Source organism: Rhipicephalus microplus, chromosome 3 (genome assembly GCF_043290135.1).
Source record: "Rhipicephalus microplus isolate Deutch F79 chromosome 3, USDA_Rmic, whole genome shotgun sequence".
NCBI classification, from domain to species: domain Eukaryota; kingdom Metazoa; phylum Arthropoda; class Arachnida; order Ixodida; family Ixodidae; genus Rhipicephalus; species Rhipicephalus microplus.
Genome location: NC_134702.1, coordinates 90,558,849 through 90,581,411, shown reverse-complemented (window position 1 = coordinate 90,581,411; position 22,563 = coordinate 90,558,849). Strand labels below are relative to the sequence as shown.

The 22,563-nt window shown below is 46.2% G+C and overlaps 1 protein-coding gene across 1 annotated transcript in view; it reads right to left on the bottom strand.

The window, feature by feature from the left end:
* Positions 1-2,419: 2,419 nt before the first annotated feature.
* LOC119172423 (uncharacterized) overlaps positions 2,420-22,563 on the bottom strand; it is a 176,770-nt gene continuing 156,626 nt past the window's right edge. The window contains exons 6-7 of the mRNA XM_037423527.2: positions 12,929-14,046; positions 2,420-3,936 (exon numbers count right to left, since the gene is read on the bottom strand). Coding sequence (XP_037279424.2) covers positions 13,220-14,046 — 827 coding nt within the window. The 3' untranslated portion in view covers positions 2,420-3,936; positions 12,929-13,219. The remainder of the gene's footprint in view (positions 3,937-12,928; positions 14,047-22,563) is intronic.

The window sequence follows — 22,563 nt, the reverse complement described above, 5'->3', positions numbered from 1 at the left end:
AAAAAAAAAAAACACGTTCATGCGTCGTCTGCACGGTATAATTTTCTCACCGTCTGCTCTACTCAAGCAGACGATGATACGCGGTGATAGTCATCTGGCGTGCCTATTAGGCTAGATCTCTGCCATTAACACCGTCCTGTGCGGCACAAACAGAGGCGTGTGAATTCAGTAGATTGGTTTTCCTTTAGCTTTCCGTTTTTTTTTTTTTGTCATGTGGAAAAGCGTGACATGTGCATGCATAGGTGGTCTTGCGGTGGCGTTTATTGCTGGTGCACTCTGCTTTATACAGGACCCTTTCGTGCCCACATTCCTTAGTATGGCTGTCATATTTTTTAATTGTTCCTATAACAGGATAGTTACGAGCCTTCACTGGCACTGTTGTCGTTTTTCGTGGTTGCAACGGCAGTTGAACTATAAAAGTAAAATAAAATAATTGCCACGTTCCCTCAACCACATTCCAGTGGCTGAGATATTAACCATTCGTTTCTTAACAGTAACTTCGGTGGTTTTAAGCCCACTGTCACCGCCATTTTGGACATCAATTTGTTATAGCTTTCAAAATTTTATTTTATTTTGTCGCACTGTTGCTCAGACTGGCATTTATCATTTGTCACCGACATCCCCGCCACAGCAGCGGCCAAATGAATGAGCGTCTGTTTCCGATATGAGAGGTACTAGGTTCGATTCCCACTGCCGGCTGGAGGCCACTGGGTTAAAAGGCAAAGAGATGGAGTACCTGGGCATGGCTCAGTTGTCCGTGTTTACTCCACGTGGTAGCTCGGTTAAGGTGTGTGGTGGTGCTATATACGGTGTTACGATGCTCAAATCGCTCGGGGGGACACTGCAACTATAGAGGCAACTTGGTGGAATGGGGACCCCTGGACCTCATGGTCTCATTCCACGGTATAGTGTGTGTCCCCTATTTTTTTTGTAAAAACAACTTTTTGTAAAAAAAAAAAAAACATGCCCACCACAATTTTATGGCCTGAGGCCCACTAGAAATTTCGTTCTCCACCTTACTTCTGTCCAGTTTCGCAAATTATGTGACAGCAAGTACATTTGAGTTCTGGCAGATATAACTGCCAGAACTCAAATCTCGTCCAGAGAATAGTTGACTGGACGACTTCCTGCAGTGCTCCAGCAATCTCAGCTCTGTCATTCGAACCACCAAGTTTTAGGTTATGAATTGAACACTGTACGTACTCGGCTACCAGCACGACACAGGGTGCAATGTTTAAAAACAGGTCTGCTCAGTACTACAAGCCACGATTAAAAATAAAGAACGAACTTCGGCATTCGGTTCAGCTTCCTTATACCCGCATCGCCTTCTGGCTTTTTCTTCTTTTAACACTACCGGTACCATGGTTCAAGCCAGCACCTTTTCGGTTTATATCTGAACAATTTACCGACTCGGCTACTGCCATGAACTTAATCACATGGTTTAAAAGTTCGTGTGTACAGTACGCGGCCCTTTCTCATTATTAAATGCTGCATTTTGGTGTCCGAGCCTTGGTGCACACAAAGTTTTCTGGCCTCCTTGCATGAAGAGGGAGATATATATACTGTCGGAAATCTTCAGTTGTGTGATTCTTATGGAATTTCTTAGTGTGTTGTCAAAGTTGATCTATTTACGATTTCGCGTCAAAACGGTAAGATCTTTGCGAAACTTCAACCTTTAGGTTTCTTGATATTTCTTAGCGGGCTGACAAGATTGATTTGCTCACTACTTTTCACCGAAGAAGCTATACTTTTAGATAACATTTTTTTTTTACTGGCCGATATTTCTTGTTTGACCGTCGTCTGCTACCGCAACTAATCAAGGAATTTCTGCAAATCTGCGACTTATGTGTGTTGCTGCCACGCGACCTGCATACGCTTGCCTATGTGCAAAACGCTGTCTCTGGCAACGGAAAAGAGGCAAAGCATGTTGCTTCTAGTTAGAATGTTTTAAGGCGCTGCTCTCTTTTGCGGGTGTGAGCGCAGTCACGAGTTATTTTTTTATATTTCGCGGGCTTTCTTTATTCATGAAAAAATAAACACGCAATCAATATGTTACTGGAAGTAGCACAAACAGATGTCATTTCAACATATGCACAGCAGCCCCATTGACATTTTGATAATAAATTGAGTACTGTTTGAGTTAGAAAAATAAATAAACTAATTAGTTATTAATCATTAACAAAATTAGTAGTGGCTACTTCAGTGTATTGAGAACAATATGCACCATATTTGCTTCGTGTAACGCGTTTCTCTCTTTTTTTTTTTTTGAAATCCTGATGCGTGATAATTTGGACGCCTTGTATTGACGCATGCGAAATTTAAAATTTTCGAAACACGCCTCCCTCTCTTGGCTACGCCACAGGTTTGAGAGCCGCGAAGGCGGCCAAAAGCATTGGTCCTAATAATGAGTTCACGCCGATTCTCGTGTGTTCATTTTTTATTTATTGCTGATTCACCAAAACAGTTTTGCATTGACGCCCACACAACACATTTCATCACACTATATATGGAACTAAGTGTGGTCATTTCCATTTCCGAAGTAGCGATGAGATACGCTTGCGAGCAACAGGTTTATCAAGATTGCAGAAGTCATACTATATGTGTCTTTCGTATAGATCTGAAAAGCAGGTAGATATATAACGCGGCACTTAAACCCTTCTAATGATATCTTACGTTTGGAGGCTGCAGTGATGTGATTCAAGATTTTTCTGATGCCGTGGCTTGTATTCTCATCTGCGTGTATTGTGACCGAGAATCTAACAAATAGGTGGATAGAATTATATATTGAAAGAATATTCTTTTAATCCTAATTGTACTTTTTTTCTTTCTCGTTCCAATTTGTCGATCTTCTTTTCATTTGCGACCGTCATCGCTCGGACATCATCCACCACCATGCAGGAGAAAAAAAATTTTCCATGACAACATGTTAAAACGAGACAAACCTGTCGTATGCCTTCAGAATATGTTTGCTGCCGCACACAGTTCACTCCCTTAGAAAAAAAAAACTAACCTTTTTTTTCTTGCTACGTTTATGTGCGACTATAGAGGTGACATCAGGATTCACTTTAAAACGTCGGTCAAAGAATTGATCACGAAGGGTGATGTCACGGTTTTTCCCTGCGGAATATTTTTCACATCAGTCACCTTGAGCACCCATCAACTCATGTACTGATGCGCGGGCGATGTAAGAAGGCAAGAAAAAAAGAATCTTTATTGCGCAATGCACTTTTTTACGAAAGCACTACACACGGATATTCTTTCGTTAAAAGGTACGTAATTAATGGCGGTTGATTCGTGCGTATGAACGCGGTTGTGCGGAGCTGTAAACGAGCCGCTTCACGAGCAGCGTAATTCGACCTTAATACTCTGAAGAAAGGCTGCGAAGTAGTAATAAGAGCCAAGATGGCGGCCGCCTGGGACGTGACAAAAAAAGTCAGCAAACGAGTCATTCCTTCTGCCACCTAAACATCGTAACTTACGGCGTTCTGCATTATTATTACAACACTTTCCTATCTTATTGAAGGATGGGTTTCCCAGTTTCTGAATGCGTATTCTACCCTACTGTACGCATAGGCATAACGAAGCGTCGTTATCAAGCACACTTTCGTCTTCTTTCATACATAAATAAAGGAACGCGCAGTCACCCACATACACGGTATACGTGCGTGCAATGACGACGACTCTTAAAAACCGAAACTCTACATATGTACAACACCAAAGCAAAGTAAATTCACCTGGGAAAAGATAAAAAAAAGAAGAAAGGCTACGCATGACCTGACAGCCACAGAATTCGTTTTTATACAGTACTACACCACTAACGCCTAGCTCAGCTTCTCTGCGTATGGTTCTTGCAAAGTTTGTGTAGGGCGTACACAGAGTAGACATGCAAAGACTTGGACAGGAGCGTCACCCGGCTGCGTAGCGTTGAGAGCCAGTCTGAAACGAGAAAGATCAAAGAAACGGGCATTGAGCGACGTGTCAGCACATGGCGTTATACAGGTATAGAAATGAGCGGCAAATACAGAGAGTTTCGGAATTGCGCACCCAGTGAAAAATTTAAGATATATACCATAGCCCAGAGCTTTGCGTATGCAGGGAATCGCCTTCGGCGGCTTTCAAGGGATTACACTCAGTCTCCTTGGTCATCACCAATGTACAGTCTGTTTCACAATTAGGGGAAATCTCGGAGCACATGGCGCCGCGATGCGGCCAGCGATGCAGTCGCATGCCGGCAACAGCTCGCGCGTGCGCAAACGCTCTAGAAGCGTGCTATTGAACCGCATCGGCTGCGACGGCGTTGCGCGCTTGCCGCGGTTCAAGCGTTCAACACTAGAGAGTTTTAGTACTGCGTACGCTGCGTACGTGGCGGCGTTGCGTACGTAAGAACGCCACGTTCTGCGTAGTGCGCATGCGCAGACCGCAAAGCGCACGTATCGCGTTACGTACGCAGCCGCTACGTACGCACGCATGAGATGCGTGCGTGCGTACGTATGAGCTGATCGCGCCGCTCTCGAACAAGTTCGCGACAGCGCGAGACTTCGTTTTGCAAAATGGCGGCATCGAAGGCAAGCACCGACCGGCTCTGTGGCTTAAAATATGGCCAAAATCTGGCTATAACACTTAAATTGGCTCACATTGGCTGTCAACAACACGTGCTTCTATTTTGATCTACCAGATGACGCAACACGCTTCACGCTCGTTACGTACGCGGGTACTACGGCGTACTAAAAGCCGATTAGTGGCAAACGACGCCACGTAACGCAAGGCGCTTGCGTGATGCGTACGTAGCACCATTCCGCAGTACTAAAACTCTCTATACTGTACGCCCGTCAAGCGTTTGCGTACGCGCAAGCTGCTGCCGGCGCGCGACTCCCGAGCTGGCCGCATCAAAAGCACTACGTGATTTCCCAAAGTGTTAAACGGAATACACGCGTCAAAAAATATATAGCCCCACAGTGGCTTATTTTTATTCACAAATACTGCTGTCTCTTGAGATATCGCGACGTAGCGAAAGCGGTTAGGGATTATAGTAAGCAACAACAACAACAACAACAACAACAACAACAACAACAACAACAACAACAACAACAACAACAACAACAACAACAACAACAACATCATCATCATCATCATCATCAACAACATCAACAACAACAACAACACTAAAAGTACGCAAAACTGATAGTGATATGCTTACATATCACATGGCAACGTCATGGCCCCCATTTTTTTTAATTGGAAAATCGAGTTCACACCTCATGAACACAAGTAGTGTCCCAAATGTACTATCTTGAATATATGTTATTATACAGGCATACTTGAAACTGTCACCATCGGTTAAAGCGAGACAACTTTTGATTTCCCACGTATAGAGTAAAAAATAACAAGTGATGTATCCGTATATACGGTTATTATGGCAGGAAAGCTAAGATGTCACAAGTGTTCGTTAAAAGACAGGTTTGGAAAAGTGTCCACTATAAAACGCCGTCTATTTAAAACTAGGCACGGCCTTATTGATTTTGTCATTTAGGGGTAACTTCTTCGAAGTAGCGGTCAAGTGTGAGTAACTGCTCCATTGCAAATATTGTGCGTGATCACTTGTGCCAAATGCCTACTCGAACTTCGTGTGAACTTCGGTTTAGAACACTGCAGCATATGGTTCGCTCATGTGTTTGCCTGAGCATGCGAGAACTTTCTAATAACATAATGACGTCTGATTTATTATCTATTTGTTCTTTTTAAAATGCAGTATTTTTGCTGTGCATGGGGCTTCCCCTAGAGAAAAGAAAAAGCAGCGGGCATTACTGTTTTATATCTACTGTTTGCGTCACTGAAGGCGACGGCGACCACGCTTAACGCAGGAACGGACGTCTGAGAGCTGCGCTCCAAAACCTTGGAGGACCCTTGAGCTTCGCCTTAAAGAGTAGAATGCGATAGCGTAATCGGGCTCCGTACGCAACGCCATCTCAATCACAGGTCTGCCTTCGGCTCTCGATGTACGCCTCAAGCGTACCACAAGGAAAGTAACATCTGTGGTCGTTCAAAATTGTTCTAGAATGCCTACTGGAGATATACCGATACACCATAGTTGCTCCTTTCGCGAATTAGCGAAGGGGCCAGAACGAGTCCGACGCGAATTTCTGAGCACTTTTAAGGGAATGGGCTTTTAAAATATTCACTATAGGGGGCGTAGTTCACATGTTTTGGCACCCGACGCGATTCTACACTTCTGCCACGCAATCTTGCATGCATGCATAATATTGCTTCAGTTTTTTTTTTCTTATTCCGCTCCAACCAATGGCACGGCTCTGTAACGAAATACCTGCTTGCCACGCTGAAGGCCACACTGAAGGACACCGGCACCGGAGTTTCTGCGAAACAACCTCTATAACGCCGTCGCGTTACATCACCTTCCAGTACCCAGCAAAATTTCAAACTACAAAATGCATGCATACCAGCGTAGAATACGTCGTGAGGAGGCCCTTTGCTTAGTCATGTTGTTTAGACCAGCAAGTCGGCGCGAAACACAGGCGTACCTTCATGAGCGAGCAAACAAACGAGCAAAATAATTTTATTCCGCCATAAACGCGTCCCACTTTGTCGCGTCGCAATCTGTACGCTTTCGTTAAAGATCCCATCGCAGAACCGATTTGTTTTTGTTCTGCTTCCTTTCATATCATCTGCACTTTAGCGCGACTATGCCGTGAAAGATGACGACTACCGCAGGAAACACTAACCGAAAGGAACTATGCACTGGGACAGAAAAAGAACAGTGCGAGATCTCTCTAAATCGAGTCGTTATAGTTGTTGCGCTCGCAAAAAGAAAACGCGCCACCACAGTTTCACCTTGGGTGCACCAAAGGGCATCAAAGTTTGGAAGAGGGAGTTTGGGATGAGAACGGCGATAGGAAATGACGAGGAAGATGTAAAAGAAACGAAAGAAAAAAGCAAAAAAAAGCAGGGACCCCAGTGCGATATCTAGCGCTCGAGGCCCTCTAACGTAGCTGAGCCCCGGTCCGTCCCTCATCAACTCATTTCTCATCCGGCACTACCATAGAGCGCGGCACCCGCGCCATCAAGACACCAGCAGTCCGTGGTGTGCACGCTCTCGGGAAGAAGCCGCCGCAGATACGCCCATTCCTGGTTCCCCGTTTCCTCATCTTCTCCCCCATTTTCCCGAGTGACGAGGAAAGAACGCATTTTCTTTTCGCAAAACGAAAACGAGAGAGAGAGAAGTTAGAGGATGAGGGGACGAGAATAAGGGAACGGATGGAAGAATTAGGAGGAAAGAGAGGGATGCAAGAAAGAAACGACGTCAGCCTCAACGTCCCTTAACTCCATCAGTGTGAAGCTTTCTTCTGCTTTTCTCCATCTTTGCCGTCTTTCTCAAATATGAGCTCGCGTGGCACCAAGTGCCTCTTCACACGCGAAGTGGCCATTCGCGCTGAGCGCCTCCCTTTTTATTCTCCCGTCTTCCCGCCCATTTGCCTCCCCACCTTGGAAAGGTTTGTGCGCGGGCATTTTCATTTTTTTGTGAGTGCGTGTACATAGTAATGTTAGGTGGCGAACGTGCATGAGAGAAAGCGGGGAGCTTTCGCACGCTTTCGCTACGAGCTCTTCCTTCTCTGTTTCTCTCTCTCACTTTTGTTTTCCCTTTTTTTGTACATTCTGTCATACCTCACAGTAAAGTTGCATCGTAATTCCCACCTACCCCACCACGAAGTGCTCCTCCATTTCGTGTCCCACCATCCCCAACCCCCCTTCCAAAAGCGGTACACCATTCGCGCCACGCCATTGGTTAAAACAGCTTGCACTTCCGCGACGCACTCCCCCCTTCAGCCTCCTCTCATTATTTCAGCACGCGAGGAAAATCTTCGCAGGAAATTCTTATGTTTCCCTCTACCATCTGCCTTCTCACTATTCGCTCATTTTTTTTCATGTAAAGCATCTCTTCGTAACACGTACCACACTGCGCTGAAGTAGCCATCCGATCGCTTCTGTGTGTTCTTTTCTTTTATTGATCCACTTGTATACTCGTACCTCGATATAACTAGCCCGCATATAACGAAATATTTGTTATAACGAAGTAAATGAAGAATATTCTTGCAATGAGATAGTGTTAAAATATACTTTTGTAACAAATTCTCGGATATAAAGAACATAATGTTTTGTAACATGCAGCTTTGTTATCATGAGGATATAGTGTACATATGTGGTCGGATTTTCTCAAAGGCTAAAATCTCAGATGCTGCCCAAACGCGTAAATTGACCTTCGGCGGCGCCAACACGAGTGGTGCGAAGAATCATCATCACGTGTTGACGTCACAGATCGACAGGACTTGGTCGAAGACTGGCAGATCACAGAGGAAGTGCAAGACAACCCCATAGAAGTTTATCATATGACACGCCAAATATCCAGTAATCTCGTATGATCACACGAGAACACGTGTGATCCATATGCGTTCGTACGAGATTATTGAATACGATGCATACGGGCCGGAGAGGCGCATAAGGGTTGCCATGCTTCAAATTTTGGAGACAGCGCACGCAAGACCACGTTAAGCGTAGAAGGTTTTCGCGGGGATATACAAACACCAAGAAGAAAAAAGATGTCGCCATTCCAGCCGTACTAAAACGGTTGGAATGTTCTTCTTTTGGTGTGTTTCTCAATTCCTTCCTTCGACAAGAGCTTGTACGCAAAATCCCGCCCAGCCTTTTTTCTTTTCTCGCTACGTGACTTATCAACGGCGCAACGCGTTGCATAGCTAGCTCCACGCCACAGTTGCACCTCAACGCCAATGCGCCATTCTTTGTCCTTTCTCTTCTCGTGTCATTTCCTCCAGCCGTTCTTTTTTTTTAATCGCCGAGTCTCTCTGTAACACACGCAAAATCAGTTTCAAACGCCCTCATCAGATTGAAGATTCAAAACATTTCAAAAAAAAAAAAAAACTCGTTCCACGCACCCGCGTCTTTTCGTCGCGTGGCCAATAGCGAGTCTAGTTCGAGCGCGATTCCCTTTCGATGCCCTGCATGCCCTTCTCAGCAGCTAGCGTGCCAAGAGCAGCTCGCGTTTTCACTCCGAGAAGCGTTTAAATCCATCCTCACCATCCTCCACTGCTCCAAAACTTGCGTACTCTCAGCAACAAGAGTAAATGCCGCCCGCGAAACAGCGTCATCATCAATCCAGCGCAAAACCGCGAACCGTATATACATATGCGTTGCTACACGCACGCAAGCTTTTGCATTTATACGTGTGCCTCATCCATCCCTCTTTCCCAAGCATTCCTTTTTTTCCCATATTGCATAAACTCTCCGTTCCCTATTATTCTCTGTGCGCCTCTTTAAGCTGTCCTCTCCTTCTCTTCGACGAAATCAGAGGGAAACTCTTTCCCCACTCTTCCCCAACAGCGCAAAACAGAACAATGTGCGGAGCCCGCGCCGTCTTTGTATCAGCGCCGTATTATTAAACCGGAGCGCGCGCCCGGAACGAAAGCGATGTGTACGCCTTCGTTCGCGCGAATAGAACTCCATCGCGCCCGCCTCGCTGGGTTGTAAAACTAAGCGTGCGTATACAAGGCTCGCCTGCTCTCGGGAGTGTATAATCGCCCCCCGTGGCACAGCGCGAGCGGTTCGAAAATTATCCGCTCGCTGCCGAAAAAAATAAATAAAAGGCGATTCCAGAGACTTCCCACGAACAAATCTCGCCGCTTTGGGGCGAACCGCGCGGGCACAAAAGGAATCATTGTGCAGCACGTCGGGCAAAACGCCAGCGGATGTAGAAGTAAAAACAAGTATAGGGAATCTCATCTGATGACGTCGTCATATACGGGGAGTGGCTAGATGAAAAGCCTGCATGCCTTTGCTGCTTCTTTGTGCTCCGTGTGTACACCCTACAGGCTTGCCTCGCTTTTTCCCGATTTCTTTTCCCATTGCGGATTCAAAACGGGAGAAACGGGTTGCGTGTGAGGAACAAACGGGGGATCCGCCCGCGCCGGCTATAACTGCGTACACATAGCGTGCCATCTGCGCCACTCGCGCACGCGTCATTTGCACTAGGCACACGCCCCGCTGGTCATCACGGTGCGCAAATGCCTTTTAATGAGATTCGAGAACGTTCCGCTGTCCCAGTCTCTCCCGGCGTTGTGAGAGGGCGCGTTCGTATAATACGCCCGATGCGCGCTTCGCTGCATGCGCTTGAATGACCCGCGACTCCGTGTGTGTGAATGTCTATACTACTGCGAAAATAAGCGCTATTTCGACGCCGTCGTTGTGACGTGCAATGCGGGAGAGACAGCTTATAGGGGAATTCAAGCGCGACCGAAAGAACGCGGCACTGGAAGCATATCTTGTCTAACTTCTCGGGCGTCCGCATGAGAAGTTTGGCGCCACAAGGATGCTCAGCTCCTCAGGCTGCCTTTTCTATGACATGCTGATCGGATTTCAACTGGCGAAAGTATTGGGCATCACGTTTGTGTCAGCGCTAAATAGAAGATTTTGTCAGGTGTTCACAAACTCACCCGGTAACAAGGTCTTATCTTGCGAAAAGATCACTGTTTGTTCAGAAAAAAAAGAAACACAACAACTCAAATGCGATTTAGTGAGGGCGCATCAAGGACTTTTGTTCCATGCATAAAATGGCAATGATGCGTTCAGGTCAAAAGAGAGTACAAATATAATGTTTAATTATTTAGGTTATTGTTGCTAGGATTTGCGTATTTTGGTGTGCGTATATTATCACAGTTTTCAGAGCGATACGACTTCTTCTGAAGCCCGAAACCTACCAGCCAGAGCCACTGAGAAAAAACACACACGCCCAGGTTTGAGAATACAGCCTCTGAACCGAGGCTCCATATTGTTCAAAGAGGGTGCAGCGCATGTCCATACAAATATACTTGTATACAGACTTGCGTGTACGTCTTCTACGAAATAACATGATTGAAATACTGAAACTTTGACCGACTTGAGGGCGAAGATAAAAAAAGAGCAGCAATGAGGGGTTGTTACAAGGCACATCTGCTGAATGAAAGTTGGTATAATGAACACACCAAACACCATTTGTGCAGTTCAAAGATCTAGTATACTTGACTCGTAGTTGGAGACACTGTATTTTTAACCTCTAGTTGATCGCGACACTTTTATTGGGGTGTGGTGCGGTGACTGGGGGATAGCTCATAAAACACTGACATGTGCATTGCTGCATCGCGCTGCTCGTCTTTTTGGCAGCACCTAACTTTTTAAAAAGTGGTATTATTTCAACCTAACGTCAAAAAAAAAGGAAACTTGACGAGGCAACTGTTTTCACATCTCGCAAGGCTAGAAGTTCCACCTGCAACCTAAAGCATCCCATTTCTGCCATAACGTAAAATCGATGTATCGTATACCCCTCTAGACTTCAGCAATGCTGAAAGCACGAAGAACGAGGCAGCTTGCAAAGAATGCCCGTCTTTCGAGCGCTATACATAACTGGAGTGCACAAAGCGAGCGGGACTAAAGCTCTAAATGCATATTCTAACTGGTACGGTTTTGTAACTAACGCCAGGGTAGCGCAGTCACGCATACGTGGTTCAGCACATGCATGCTGCGACGTGTCACGAAACGCAAGCTTTTGTTTCCCCCTTTTCAGCCTCATCAAACGTTTTAAAGAAGGCGTATTCGCATGGAAACAAAGTGTAAACATCCCGCTGGGTACGCGCGAGTTATTTCAAAAGCTGCGCCTGTCCACTGTAAGCAGGGCACGCCACGTGAGTATATACTTTGCATCGTCGTCGTCAAGTGGGGCCGGCCCTCTGAGTTCTCTCCACAGCACCCGCGGGGAGTGTTAGTACGCGATTGCACCACAAAAGTTTTCTGGGGAGGGATAGCGGCTACAGTCTTCATCAGTGCGACCACTCGGCGGACGAGACCATGGTGCTTATGAAAGGACGAGGTTATGTAATGACGTTATGAGTACCTCCGCCCTACCTCTCTGGCATATGTCTCCCTCCTGAAGCCCCCACACCTTCACCCTTTGACATCTATAGCGGAGTTGGTCGTCAAACGCCAGCTGACCGCTGAGGCCCTTAGGTGTCTCATCAAGCGGTAATTCCGACCATATAGTGATGCGAAAAATCGTCATCACGTGATGACGTCACCGTATGATGTCGCACATTATGATGTGATGTGATGTGACGTAACGTCACACGATGCCGTCGCAGCACACTTCTTTGAGCGGCCAACAAAACCGGAGAGCAAGCGGCTTCAAGAGAAGAGAATGAACACGGTGCTTGGCACGCGAAGCCAAGGTACGTGTTCCCCGCTCTCTTTTACACATCGACTGAGATGAAGTTTTGTTGCTTCCAGGTTTATGCGTGCGATCCTTATCGCTATTATGTCGATATCAGCGCTTACACAGGCACACATGGCCCCATCCGACAAGCAATCCACGTGAACGCGCGTTCAGCAAGTGGTATCACTGAAGTTGGCTTATCCACCTAAAATTTTTTATTGTGGCGAAGCTTGCTTTAGTATAAAGCATGCAGTTAAACACCAACTTATGCGTAATAAGTAAAAGTAATAAAGTATACAGGATATTTCAAAAGTGTGTGAAGGACAAAAAAAAAACACGATACATTACGAAGCTTAAAAACTGTGCACTGCGGCTATTTGAATGTGCGTAACCACTGACTGACCTGAGGACCATGCTAAACCAAAGTATTCGTTAAGTCCGATCAATCTTCCAAAATTTCAAAGTTTTAGGGATGTCGTGGCACACTTTTATTTCAACATGCAGTCTTTCCCTCTAAAAAATTGCGTAAAAATCTCCCACGTGTAATGTCCGCTTCTGAACTACGCCTGCTATGTTCTAGAAATTGATTGCACATAACACATAATAAACCATGAAAAAAAAAAGGTAACGCGATTGTAATAGCATCATTAAAAGTCCACGCACCTTTCAACGGCTCCCCTTCGTTGTCTCGTTCATGTTATCCATGACTGCGCTGCTCCTTCACTGACTGTTTTCCGCTCACTACGATGGCACACACAGATTGCACAAAATTATTTTCTCTCCCTCTCTCTTTCACCGTGTTTGGACACAAAATGGTCACAGGGCGTCTCACCACAGTCCGTCGAAGGTGGCCCACGTTCACCACAGTCTTAACGCACATGCGACGCACCACCTTTGTACACGTATAATACGAGGAGGAGAGAGAGAAGCACATCATTAACGCCTGCACGTGCTCTACTTGTCACTCAGCCTGGAGAGTGAGAGCATGGCCAACTGTTCCTGGCGCCTCTCGAGTCCGTTCACCATGTTCTCCATGTTCTTGAGTTCGCTCGACACCATGGATGACGAGGCGAGCGAGTTGTCCGAGCTGTTGCCGCCTGTCTCGGAGGAAGGCGAACTGAGGCACTTGTCCAGCACAACACCTGCGGGAGGAGGGCCGTACAGAGTCCTGGTCGCCGTCGTTGTAGATGCCTCCTGGAGAACAGAGTCCGGATACGTCGGAGTGGGCGCCACGATGTGCTGCTGGGGCCCCGACGAAGAAGAAGCCGAGGACGGCGAAGATGCCACGGGAACGGGATACGGGGCGAAGCGGCCCTGCTGGGGACCTGCGGCCTGTTTCAGGAACCTGGACCCTACGGAGTCGCCAGGGATGAGAGAACCACTGCCCGCAAGTGGTTGCTGCTGCTGTGGCTGTTGCGGTTGTCCCAAGTGGTGATTCTGGCCATTGAAGAAGTGCTGGCTGGCGGCCATTAGGAGCGGAAGGCTTGCCGGATGAGGGCCGCCGACCAGGGACGACGTTGGTTGACCGCCCCGTGGCAGGAACATGGCTGCTGGTGGCAGACCCATAGACGGGTGGTAAAATGACGCCGCGGGATAGAAGTAGGGAAACAGGGCAGCAGCCTGGGGATGCGCTGCAGCCAGGCTGAGGCCCTGAAGGCTGTGTAGGGACATTTCAGCAGCCGCCGCGGCTGCCGCGGCGGCGAGGTTGTTGGGACTCGGAGAGCATCTCCGGTCGCCGTTGGCGCCGTCATCGTGCCTGCCGCCGCTCCGCTCGTGGACCGCTGCGGCAAATAATGGTGAGATATTATCAATTGGTTCACACTCCTGACAAGCAGCGATGGCTGAAGCAGGACGTCATCGCGCCTATATATACGAGGCAAAATACATCGAACAACTAGTGTTATAATAGACAGTTGCGTCTCAGGTGACGGTTACCACTTCATGCAGCTGTTGCTTCTGATCACGAACAAACTTTAAAGCTTTGTTCATGATCAAATGAACAAACTTTAATAGAATGAGAAAGAGAAGCCTGTCTTCAGCCAATAGCCAGGACATAAACACTGAGTACCGCGAGGCGTTTCTTTTAATAACGCTCTTATAAACTTGACTGATGAGACTGTCGAGGGGTGCTTCTTGACAAGAAAGAAATTACAAAGCGTGGTTCTCTCTATTACACGAACATCAGGGACTTTGCATTCTAACCACTTCGGGGAGAGTCCGACTGTATCTGCCTTTGTCCTTGCGTTTCTGGGTCATTTTAAAAATTGATCATAACCGATTTACCCAAATGCCTGTTCAGCTGAACGCAAGAGAAGGTTCCGTGCATTCAATGTGATTTCATGTATATACATGAGAAGGCCACACGATCGCTGGTTCTTTTCTTTGGATTCGAGAAGCATCACGAAGCCTGCATGACCACTTATGGCGTATTGAGCCATGGATGTGCACACGAACGTTCACAGTGCGTAACTTGTTTTCCATTCTACAAACCAGCTACATCTCCTTCTCTACTACAAGGTAGCCAGTCAGCCTGAACCTCGTTCGCCTCTATTTTCTTTGTATGCTTGAGTGTTATTTGCGCATGTGCTGTAGTACTAAACAGCCTTGAAAATGTAGATTTCACCACGGGCAGATGTGAACGCGCTTCTCTATAGAAATGTATTGGCGCATATTGGATTAGCGTCATCAAGTGCTTTAACGATAATGAAATGATTTAAGGTTAACCAATCAAGGAGGGTTAGTTTAGGTGAGAGAAACTACGTTAGTAAAAGTGAACGAAAAGAAAACACCACACAAGGGGACATATAGCGCGCTGTGGCGCGCGTACCTCATTAACTGAGTCCCTATCTTTTGACACCTATGTGTATAGTAGGCTTTCTCGGGACAGCGCGCCTCCACGACATAGAATGAGGTCCCAAGTTTAGGACCTATATGACGTCAGCGAAAGCGCGTGTCCACCTTATGTGTGCCCTACAAATATTTCACTGCCGCGAAAAATGCCGTCACACTCGAGTGCGGAAGGAATGACGACGGAAGTTGGGTGAGAACGTGGTGAGAGAGAGAGACAGTACGTTTGAGTGTGCGCACTAACAAATGAATGATGTCTAAATGAGAGTTGTCTCAAAGTGCTAGATGATAAGACGCCGCCCGTGCCTTGCAGGAAGCTAAGCCTGTCCAGAAGCCTGTCGAGCTATAAAGTATTCGCAGACAAAGATTTATGGCCCTCAGTTTGACTCTAAGTGCATATCCAAGGGCCCACTGCCTCAATGCAGTCACCAATAGAAGATCATGAAAATTGGGGCCTGTGGAATCTTAATCAAACTCGACACGGCTGGAGTATTGAAGATTCGTTTGGCAGAGAAGAGTTACACGACAGAAGCCGAACGAACGGCTTCGACCTATGAGCTCACCTGCTGTGGTGACCGACTTCGTGTCTCTTAGAAGCACTAACTGAAGTACATCTCGCATCGTATGCATCTGCATCTTTGGTGTCGTAGTGGACTCGTCAACATGCATTGGCGACGAAATGTTTGCCTCCACGGTTTGGCAAATTTGGCGCATAAATCACCGTAATTTTCGTCTCGCTTTTGCATTTATAAACGGTTTGAGTGGCGAAAATATTTACACGTATGCACATAGCTTCCCTGGAACGTTTCTTTCCCAAAAAATAGGCGTATACATCTACCACCATGCGGGCTCTTCATTATCCTTCCCGTGGGTCTACGTACGGGGAGTTTAAACTGCGCAGTCCTGTGACCCATCCATCACGTCTTTGTCGCCTCCCGTGCACGCCTGCACTTATGCGGGGAAAGTAAACAGCGCGAACAACATGCGACACACTTGCTTGGCTTTGGAGAGATTTCGAAGAGCGATATGTTCACACACACACAGAGCAGACACGATGAGAATCCAGAGAAGACAGACAGATACGGAAAGAGGGACAGTATCGGCGGCCGCAGTTCACTGCTGGGAAAAGTCCACGCTCGGACGCCCGCCAGAAAGGCAACGCCGAGTTCCTCCAGGAAGCAGCACAATTCAGTTCCTTCGGTAGCGGGAAGATGTGCTTTTGCAAAAGAAAGAAAGAAAGACCGGGAACTATGGGGTGTCCGATGATGGCGGTGTCGATAGCGGGCGCGCAGGCGTCAGAAACACGAGCTGCCTGCCAGCCTCTGCCACGGTGCGCCACTTAAGAGGTGACGGGACCACAACCGACCACCCGACGACACCTCGACTCCTGCATCTTTTCATTTTTGCTTCGTTCGCCGTCAGTGAAAGCTGATACGCGATTGCTACCGACTCTTCCTTGAGCTCTTTCTAGCTCTAGCGTTGCTTATATGACCCTTCGAGAGGGGACATTATGTGTAGCTTTGATTTGGTCTTGCTGGGTAATTACAGTTCACTAAAATGAAGTCTTGTATACGAGGACGAAGACGATGCAGCCGAGATAAATAAAACGCGTGACACGAGTTGACCATGAGCTAATGAAGTCATCATAATAGTGTGTGCTGCCACTCACTGCGAGTTGAGTATACAAGCATATATAGATAAATATGATCGAACGTACGTAGGAATGGTCTTGGACTTTTCCTGTGGCAGACGTGTTCTTCTGCGAGGTAAAATTGACGAGTTTGTGGCAAAATGGAATAACTGTCTTCGGGAGTGCTGATTCTCGCGCTAGTGAGAAAAATATGATGCACGTATTTTGGACGTACATGGTTACATTAATTTGGTAGGGCAATTTTGTTTAAGTTTCATTTGTTCTTCACTGCGTCCTTGTTTTCCAAGAGCGTTCAACAATACAGAATAACTGTCTTTCATCAGAAAATAGTTCGAATAAATGAAAGCGAACTCCGTAGAGATTGATTGTTACATGTGGGGTTTAACGTCCCAAACGATTATATGATCATGAGAGACGCCGTAGCGGAGGGCTCCGTAAATTTTCTACACCTAGGGTTGTTTAACGTACATCCTCATCTGAGCACACGGGCCGAGAGCATTTCCGCCTCCATCGAAAAGGCAGCCGCCACAGCCGGGATTCCATCCCGCGACATGCGGGTGAGCAGCCGAGTATACCTTAGCCACTAGACCTCTACGGCGGGGTATCCATACAGATTTCCCAAACAACTTTACAGTTTAAAGTACGTATGGACTTGATCTCCGATCACGCCAAAGTGTGTTGACTATCTGTGTATCGTCCAAGTATACACAGGAGTTCGAACTTTGAGCCTTCTAAGTGTGCGTAGGGTACTGTGATCTTCAAAGTATATAAGAACTACGACACCGAATTTCTCAATGCATGTGGGGTATTGAATCATTGCATTCCAAGCATATAGGTATTCGAATAGAGGAAAGAGAAAATAGAGTTCAGGAAAAGAAAGCTACGGTAGTAAAATAGAACGAAAACAAAACACTACACGGAGGCACATATAGTGTGGTGTGGTTCGCGTACCTCGTTAACAGAGTCCCTATCTTTTGACACCAATGTGTGCAGTAGGCTTTCTTGGGACCACGCGTCTCCACTCTTCAGCAACTAGCCTGTTTCCTTTTTGCCAGATGCCTCAGCGGGCCTTATCTTAACCGAGTTCTTCCCAGTACGGGCACAGTCGAACTGCTGTGCCTCTACCGCTTGCCGCGGAGGTGACTGCGTGGTAAGATGTTGTGCACAGTTTCTACCCTCGGTTCTGACGACTTCTGGGAATGCATACCCCTCCCGAAGGGCACGGATAGCGAGAACACAGCGGCGGCGACAAAACAAAAACTAAAAACAATAAACAGACAATGCGATGCAATAAAGATAAAGGGGGGCGACGAGTGTGAAACAGAGAACTCCCAGGAAAACAAAATGGCTGGTAAATAGCAGAGGAAGCAAAAAAAAAAAAGCTTTTGCTGGCTGGTTACTCTTTACAAATTGATGGATCACTCTAGAGTGTGTTTTGTGTTTTTCTTTTTTTTTTCTCTTCCTTTCATTCAACCTTAGGTTTTAACGATGAAACACAGCGCATGCTGGCAGTCTGTGTACACAGGCGCGTGTGTTTAAGATAAGCGTTCCTTCCAAGAAGCTGCAGTCGTTTTTGTTTTCGCGTACTGCGTCAGCACCTGTACTTTTTTAGGTGACATTGCTATGAATCATCACTTTCCTGCAATATAGACACGGTTTTTGTCTTACATTTCGTCACTTTTGTTTCTCTCCGTACACTGTAGGGGGCACTGCGAAGCCCTCAGTGCTCGAGCTGCGGCATACGGTGACGAAGGATCGTTAGCAGTTCTTTCGCGAGTCCACTCGAGCGATTATACTTATCACTGCTTTTTTAAGAAAACGAATGAAAGGCGCTGTAAAGTAAGGCAGACGTTTACTTAGAACTTCCCGACCTCTTTAGCAAGCGTGGCGGGTAATGTATGCACAGGATATTAATTCTCATTCGTGGGCGCCATCACGTATCTTGGCCTTTTCCACAATTGACTTTCTCAGTCCTGGAAATCGTGATTCGAAGTTTAGGCGATTACGAAACACGGGATTCATTCAATATTGTAGAACCTTGTAGCCAATTTTATGCGTGCGAATCTGCTTTATATTGTACACCTTTCATCTGAAGTACTGGAGATGCTAAAAGCTATCTCTAAAAGCCAATTATGAAGTCACATACATCTTTGTAAGGTACTGAATATATCATATACCACGTGCTGGACAGGTATATACATTGAACATACACTGTGCTGCTAAGAAGAGGTTGATACGTCTTGTTCAAGTGACCTTAAGTCGTTAAGTCTTTCCAATGCGCTATCAACGGCACTAATCACCTTTCCTTTTCTACTGAAGAAGTGGGCTAGAGCTTGTACCACTGTGAAATTGCAGTGCGTATTTTCCTTTTCTTCTTTAAAAACATGTCTTTTTTGTGCAATATTGTTCTTAAGCACGAGAGCAAATCGTCCTCACAGGTGAATGCAAAAACGTCACCTTGCACTGTGAATGCCCCCCCCCCCCCACCTTATTTGTGCATATACTGTTTATATAAGTTTACTCATCTCGATGTTCAGGAATGTTCTGTCCTTGTACAATTTTCGCAGTGTACATCACTGCATACACAAATAAGTTATTTTCGCTGTATATAACAGCTTGCACTGTACATACACGTGATTATCATTGTCCATCTTTCTGTGTGCACATAAGCTATGTAAGAAATATCTGGAAATAAAGTTCTCTTAAAGCAGAGTTTAGCGATAGAAAGCGTCAAGTGTCTGTAGACAAAGAGAGCTTATGGCTCTTCCATTGTAGAGTGCGCGTAGTTCTCTGGAACGTTCACAATTTATTCTAAACTAAGAGTATGGGGACGGATTACTGCTTTCTCATAGCTGAGTACGGAGTGCTCGATATCGTTAAACACTTTTTTAAGCCCACTCTCCGTTTTTCTATAATCCTCGTACAACGGTAATCTATTATTTGATTGATATGTGCGGTTTAACGTCCCAAAACCACTATATGATTATGAGAGACGCCGTAGTGGAGGGCTCCGGAAATTTAGACCACCTGGGGTTCTTTAACGTGCACCCAACGGTAATCTATTAGTATTGGGAGAGTTTACCGCTCTCCTAATACTAATGTCAACTCTAAATCGTCGAAAATTTATTACAAACACCTAGAAAATGCTGTTTTTCTCCTCTACGAGCTTTGGCCGGGACTGGCGGTGTACAGACAGCCGAAACTATATAGACCGTTGAACGAAATGTTCGCAGCTACACGTGGGTCGTAAAATTTTAAGCCGAAAGCACAGAAGCCCAGAAAGATGAGGTAGAAGAGGAACGCAGAGCCTAAAAAAAAATATGCAAAAGACATGTAAAGATACTAGAGAGACACACACGGCAAGAAACGAAACTGTAGACGAGAGCATAAAATATAGGGCAAGTTTACACAAATTTCAGCAAAACTTTATGCGAACTTATAATGTGTATGTGCGTATCTAAGTATGTCGCGCTTTTGACAATATGGTCTTAATTAGAAGCGTGTGAAAAATTCACATTGGGCTGTCTTGTTACTTTTGCTGTTTACACTTCGCAATGTTAATTATTTTAAAAAATTTACGGTTTGTGCTCATTTTTTTTACGTTTGTGTTTTTTGCATTTATTAGTGTTATTTTTTGTTCGATATGTGTTTCTGACACACTCTAATGTTTGTTAGCGTTGTCTAAATAGATTTCTACGCACACTCGCCCCTACTGGCTGTGTCCTGTTTTGGGCGTGTAGTATTCCGTAAATCCATTCCATTAAACCATTATTAAGTATTCCATTATTAAGTATTCCATTATTAAGTATTCCATTAAACCTAAAATTGATGATACCTAAAATGACGAAATACCTAAATTCAAATACCTAAAGTTGAAACACCCAAAGTTGATTAACGTTCATATTGGACACAAAACCGAACGCAAGTTGGCAGCTCATTCGCTGTCAATGTATCGTTCTCAGTTTTACGCTTCGAATTTACGGTTGAATAAGTAGCCCGTTCTCCTGTTGATCTAAAACATAATGTACTAAAGTAAGCAAGAAGTAAATAAAAAAGGAAAAAGACGAGAAGTAAGTCGTTAGGAGATGGGGCAGTACATTGCACATTGGCGAATACACGTGCGCGTTTCCCTGTCCAGCTCCCATTACTGAGAAAAACTGCCCTGTTCCGTTGGGGCGACACGAGACGCCACTGCCCATTACGAGTCCATTAAAAAGGATCGCGCTGCTTGCAAATGTGCTGCCGACTGCGTGGGCGGCCCTGCAGATGTGCGCTGTATAATATACGACCCGCGCGTCCGTGTCGCATCTATATGCTCGGAAAGCACTGGCGCGTTGCTGCATGTACGCCTGCACATGCAATAGGATTGATATACGCTTCCCAGCATATATACAAAACGCACCGCATACACCTAAATAGGCGCGCGCATTCATGAATGTGCCACGTATAGCGCATTCACGCCGCTCTCATTATTCCTCGGACACGCCCTCTAGCCTCTCGTGTATATGCGACTCCTTGCGAGTGAGTGAGTGGGCCAGAAAAATGGCTTTCGTTTATTCATATGTGCCTCGTGTTTTCCTTTACCGTCACGTCAATGTGCTCCGCGCCGCGGCGCCACGTTCGCACCACTCTCGTAATTACTACGCCCCAGCAGCGCCACACTGTGGCGGGCATAGGGGCGAGGTGCCGCGACCTATACGATCTAGAGCTGGCAATTGTCGCAATCGGCGCCATGTTTATTGGGAGCAGGGCACATTAACCTATAAGGTCGCATATGTAGCCGGTCTTATATGTTCATGCAGTGTCTGCATGAATGATTTACCGCGGGATCTTCTTTGTGATATGTGAACTGTGTGGAGCCTCGATTGGCCCCGCCCCGTGAATTCCCCGTTAAAAAGAAGTTACCATTCAGTTTTTAAAGCAGGCACTGTGCTGCAGGGCGGCATTAGGGTTGGCGTATAATGACTGAAGAGTTTCATATACAGGAGCGGCTAAGTGTTCAATCTCGTTATTCGGTGTGTAGTGCGTCTTGAGGAGGCTGGATCATAGACCCTTCACTAAATGATATATATTGGGAGTTTCTCAGCACATCAACTCACAAAACCATGCGAGCCCTGTTGCTGTTCTTGAAGGCAGGTTGCTGAGGTTCTCACCTGCAGAGTACACCCAATTGTGTACATGCCCATTGTGGGTGGTTGCATTAATACTCTCATTTTTACCCCTCGTTCCAGTCACCCCTCTTCGGGTATACAGAAAACTGGACATAGGCCACATCTCAACACTACGTCATTCCTGTATTCTCTTCCGCCTTCCCTTCCTTCTGAAGCACTAAAGCTACCCCTCTTAAAGAAAATCTTTGGCTGCTCCGCTTGGCCAACATTCCTGAAAGATCGAAGCTGTTGGCGTGCGGTGGGGTTGAACGGGGTTGAGTGCACTGGGTCGAATGAGGTGGCATGAAGCGGGTGAGTGAGGAGACAGAAGTGGCGGGAGCAGTAGTGGTCGTAGTGGTGAGTCCTGGGACTGATGAGGCTTTGCACAAATCTGTAGTGGGATTTACCCGCTTTCTGAGGGTAAATCCAACCACGGTAAGTTCCGCTATGGTAAATCCTACTATTATAAATCCCACTGCGCTCTACGGTCTATGTATACGACGGTATCCGGCCGTGAAAGAAAGCCTCGATTGAGAACAGCTTCCCCGTTGAAACGAAACCCTTTCTCACATGTTTAATTGGTCAGCACATCCATGCACGCTTCTACTGCTTGTCATTATTCCTTTACAGGTCTATCTATCAATAAAGTT